Source organism: Nicotiana attenuata, unplaced genomic scaffold (assembly GCF_001879085.1).
Source record: "Nicotiana attenuata strain UT unplaced genomic scaffold, NIATTr2, whole genome shotgun sequence".
Taxonomy (NCBI): Eukaryota; Viridiplantae; Streptophyta; class Magnoliopsida; order Solanales; family Solanaceae; genus Nicotiana; species Nicotiana attenuata.
This window is the reverse complement of record NW_017670374.1, coordinates 445,911-451,106: the sequence shown is the minus strand read 5'-3', so window position 1 is coordinate 451,106 and position 5,196 is coordinate 445,911. Positions and strand designations below refer to the sequence as shown.

Genomic DNA, 5,196 nt, shown 5'->3' with positions numbered 1-5,196 from the left:
AATAAATCTCTCAACCAATTCACTTCCTCACTAGCTGAAGCTAGCCTATGGTAGAGTTAGCAATTTCTTTTTAATTTTCAAAAAATAGCACCACCTTTCAAAGATAAAATGTTCAAAATCTGAATTAGAAAAGCCTTCAAGTATAATAGGATATCTTTATAAGATAAGCCATAAGTTTTTTGTACCAAGTCAATACCTCATAACTCTTGTTAAGGCATGCCAATGGTCATTACCTCGCTTGCTTGTAAACCTGCTAAGTACTCATACTGCGTATGCAATCTCAAATAAAGTATAATCAGACATATATTTTCAAGCTTCTAATTAAGCTAGCATATTCCTTTTGATTTATCACATCAATCACTTTGTACATGAAATAATACTTGAATCAAAAGGAGTTACAACATGCTTGCAATCAAGTAAAATTATATTTTTTTCAAAAATTTCTCAACATAATGCGACTGGTCAAGGAAAATTTCATCACATGTTTTAGTATTTTTAATTCCAAGAATGAAATTTGCCTCATCAGAATTTTCATGTCAAAATGGCTACTAAGCATATTTTTTTAGTTTCTCCAATAACATTTATGTTAACCAAATATTAATAAATTATCAATATAGAGGCAAACAACAAAATGTGAATTATGCCAAGACTTAAGAGAGATGCACTTATCACATTTTTTGATTTAATCAACTTTCTTTCATGCCTGAATATTCAAATTTTTCATGCAAGAAATTTCTTTCTTTTACCCCACTATTTCTAGAATTACAAAAATTCATAATCATAAATAGTATAATCACAGAGTCATAAAAATATAGGGTAAAAAGTTTTTACCTTTTCTCCGCTTGAGCTAAATAAGTAGAAAAGTTTTTACCTTTCTATCTCTTAAAGAGAGTGAACTTCTATCTTGATATCCGCTATTTTTTCAACTGCATAAAAAAATTGAATTTTCTTAAAATTATTGGTGAAATTACAAGTAATTACAGTTGAGAAATAAAATGAAGAAAAATATATGAATATTCTTCAGGCTGAGGCGCGGATATCTCGCTCTCTTTAAGGAGATTAAAGCCCACTGCGGTAGCATCTTCACCAGTCCAGCAGTAATACTCTTGACTTGTCCCCTCCAGGATACAACAGCCCGACACAACGTCGTATGACTCGAACAAACTCTGGAGAAGTTGTTGAGTCCAAAGCTCTACCAAACTGAACACCTTCCTTAAAAAAAAAGTATTCTCTTTTGTAGAGAATAAGTTGGAGACTTAGATTTTTTCCTTCTCTTAACTCTCTTTTTCACAATACCAACCACATCTTTTTCATGTACACCATAATACTTTTCTCATTCTCAACACAAAGAAGAAACACCACAATTTATAGGTATAAAATCTTTCAATTTATAACCACTTTCTCATAAAAAATAATGTAAATTAATATTATAATTTTAATATTAAAATACATAAACACAAACAGTTTTGCTCGACAGAAACTTCCCCCACAGTAATTAAGTATATGTTTCATGATTACATCCCTTTCTATTTTCTCCTTTCCAGAGTCCCTATGTATACATAGTGGTTCTTTTTTTTTTTTTAAATGACAAAAAAGAAAAAAGAAAAGCACAGACATTGGTTTCCAGAAAGCAAACAAAAAAAGTGATAGGAATAGTACTCCTTCCATTTATTTTTAATAGTTCACTTTTAACTTTGTACTCTTTTTAAAAAAAATAAATGAAATTTATATTTTATATTTTAACTTTAATAATGATAGCATTTCGAAAAGTTTTGAAAAATCAGTAATTAAGAATAAGGGTAAAGGAAAAAAAAAAATTATCTTTTTCTTAATTTACTAAAATGGATAAATAAAAATAAAAATATATTTTTGATATAGTCGACAAGTAAAAGTGAACGGAGAGAGTAGTATTGAATCCAAAAGTCCAAGAGTCATCATTCAGCTAGCACACTGCATAGTTATTCTCAATCAAATTTGCATACTTTTATGTTTTTTTTTTACCTTGGAATTAATAGGATAAAATATTACATCAACATTTTCAACATAAATTCACAAACTGTTGTTCAATCCACAACAAAATCAGAAATTACATAATCACCCATTTTTTGTGTTTATTTTTTCTACATAAAGTAGACATTATTTTCAAGCACACCCATTAATCACAACACACATTATTATTATTAAACTTCATGAGACAGCAGCATAATTATGGGATTTATGTATCACACTTAAGATGGTGAGTCTCAATATCTTTGGTAACATTGAGGCAGAATTCCATTAAAGTGTGTGGATCTGGGACTTTTGAATTCTTCTTTTCATATTCCAAGATCCAAGTAACTAAGTTGTTTTCACCCTTGGTCTCAACATGAACTGTGAGATAAAATGAATTGTATGTCTCCAATAAATCCCCTCCAATCACCTTGAATTTAACCAACTTCTTTTCCTCATCTATGGCTTCAATTATCTCCTTTGCAACCTTCTCTTTCCCATCTACAAACAAAAATAATAAATAAATAAATAAACTTTAATAATTACTTTTCTAAAGTTCAACCCTTATATATTAAGGACTACTTTCGCTCTTACTTTAAAATTTCGGTAATCATATTTTGTTAGAAGTACCATATGTAACCCATGTCCTAGGCAATGAGTGGTATAGTAGATGTGTCATACACAGTTCAAATGAGCGAGTTGGGTAGAATTTGAACAGCTTAAAATGGTTTGAATCAATAACGTGTTGGGTTATAATTGGTCCAGAATTTACTTGGATCAAGATGGACGAGTTAATTTGGACTAAGGTCTAAGCAATATCTCATAATCCAACTTGCCCGACTCAAATGATATTTAATTTGTTTTATTACCAAACCCAACTAACCAAATATTTTTCTTTTATTTGTCATATCTAACCAACCAAACCCACTAATTTTGTCCTTTATTATGTTTTCATAATATTTTATAGGTTAATTTGGACTATTAGTCCAAGCTTTTAGATGGTTAATAACTTGGTCTATCCCAAATACACCGACAATGAATATATGTCTAATACAACTCGTCTAACTCTGACAGATTAATTGGCGTAATATTTTCATGTGTTAAATTTGACACTTATGTATACAGCTGAACCTAGAAGGGTCACAACATGGTTAACGTGGGATTTCAATAATGTGGCTGAACAAAGATTAAATACTTTTGACACTCATTTTGGACAAAACATGTACTTCATCTGAGAACGGATTCAAAATTTGAACTTTATGGGTTCAGATTCAAAATTCTACCATATTCAACTAATTTAATAGATTCAAAATTTATTATTTATACATATTTAATAATTTTTTCGGCAAAAATACAGATTATGACCCATAGCCTCTACACTTGATACGTTACTGCTTCGACTATTATTTTGGAACTTTTTAACTTAGATATACTGTTAATAGAAAACTTCAAATATATACCATGGATTTTGATACGAAAAGTAAAGAATGTAATGTTCAACTTCTTACCATGCACGTAGTTCCAAAAGATAACAGAGCCAACAGTTCCCCATTCACCTTCATGAATATCCACATTCTGAATCTTATCAGAGCACATAGTAGAGATATGGTGTGGTCTATACCTAAATATTTCATGAAACACATCTCCATCAGACTTAATTTCAATCTGAGACTCTAACTTCCCTGTTAAGTGATGAGTTTCAATATCTTTAGTAACATTAAGACAGAATTCCATTAATGTATGTGGATCTGGTATATCTGGATTCAACTTCTCATAGTCCAAGATCCAAGTAACCAAATTGTCTTCACCCTTTGTTTCAACATGAACAGTGAGATAAAATGATTTGTAAAAATCCATTAGATCTCCCCCTATCACCTTGAATTTAACCAGCCTCTTTTCTTCATCTATTTCTTCTATTATCTCCTTTGCTACCTTCTCCTTTCCATCTGTAATATACAAAAATAAAGCTCAGTTAGTCTTAGAATTAACCTAAATAGTCGTCAACCCAACCGCTTAAGTTAATAATAGCCAGTGAATATATAATATATGCATAATCCTAATATAGTATGTCTATATAACTGTATATAAGTATATAACAAGTATATAATCTATATATACGGTTAAAAAAAATAAACAATGAATCAAGCGCCTATTTGTATAGAGATCCCCTTAAAATACATGTATAATCCAAAATTCCAAATATGTGACGGATTCAGAATTTAGGTAATGTACGTTTTGAGTTGAAAGAGTGGGTCCTGAAATATACATTTAAATCTATCTATGTTTTTTTTAAAAACATAAATATGTGATTCGTCGATCCCCGAAGCACTAGATACTGCCAACTGGATCACTGGATGTAGCACTACGACATCTGGTTCATCCGAATCCGGTACTTTTATCGCAAATATAAATTTATGTGTAAAATCATGGGTCCGTCTTTGCTCATAGAATTTAATTCCTAGATTGGCCTCTAGGGACCGCAACCGGTTTGTTGAATTTGTTGCTCATCTTTAACGAGTAAAAAGTAAAAGAAAACAGGAACTAACATTATAACAATCACTTAATTAAACGTGTATAATATTTTTTATTAGAAGAGTAGTGATTGCTTACCATGAGTGAAGTTCCAAAAAATCACAGAACCAACAGTTCCCCAGTCACCTTCATGAATGTCAACATTTTGGATTTTATCAGGAGACATTGAAGAGATATGGTGTGGTCTATACCTAAAGATCTCATGAAATACATCACCACAGGACTTGATGTTTATCTCAGAAACCAACTTCCCTTCAAGACTCATCTCTCTTCTCTCTCTCTCTCTCTCTCTCTCTCTCTCTCTCTCTCTCTCTCTCTCTCTCTCTCTCACAGATTGATATATTAAGTGGTGTGGTTTATCATTGTACGAGCTTGGGTTTTATAGTTGGGCAATATGTCTAAATTATTTGTATTTTTTTTCATTTTTTTGTTGCTTAGACAAAAAGTGGCTCTTCGTTTACTAGCCTGTTTGGTCCATCTTTCAAATTTTGTTTATTTTGAAAAGTTTAAAAAATTTTTTTTGCAAAGTAACAATTTGTATTTGATTAATCAATTTTAAAAGTATTTTTGTCAAAAGTAGAACAACAATATATGGTTGACCCAAGTTTCAAGAGTACTTTTGGTAGAACCAATATATCTTGGGCATAATTCATATGTTTCAATATTAATTTACTC

General features: G+C 30.7%; 1 protein-coding gene across 1 annotated transcript; it reads right to left on the bottom strand.

The window, feature by feature from the left end:
• Positions 1-1,958: 1,958 nt before the first annotated feature.
• LOC109238553 (kirola-like) lies at positions 1,959-4,889 on the bottom strand. The gene is made up of 3 exons (XM_019405032.1): positions 4,600-4,889; positions 3,498-3,935; positions 1,959-2,490 (listed from the first exon to the last, which is right to left on the bottom strand). The coding sequence occupies exons 1-3, from the start codon at positions 4,784-4,786 to the stop codon at positions 2,216-2,218; spliced, it is 900 nt and encodes a 299-aa protein (XP_019260577.1). The 5' UTR covers positions 4,787-4,889; the 3' UTR covers positions 1,959-2,215.
• Positions 4,890-5,196: the final 307 nt, after the last annotated feature.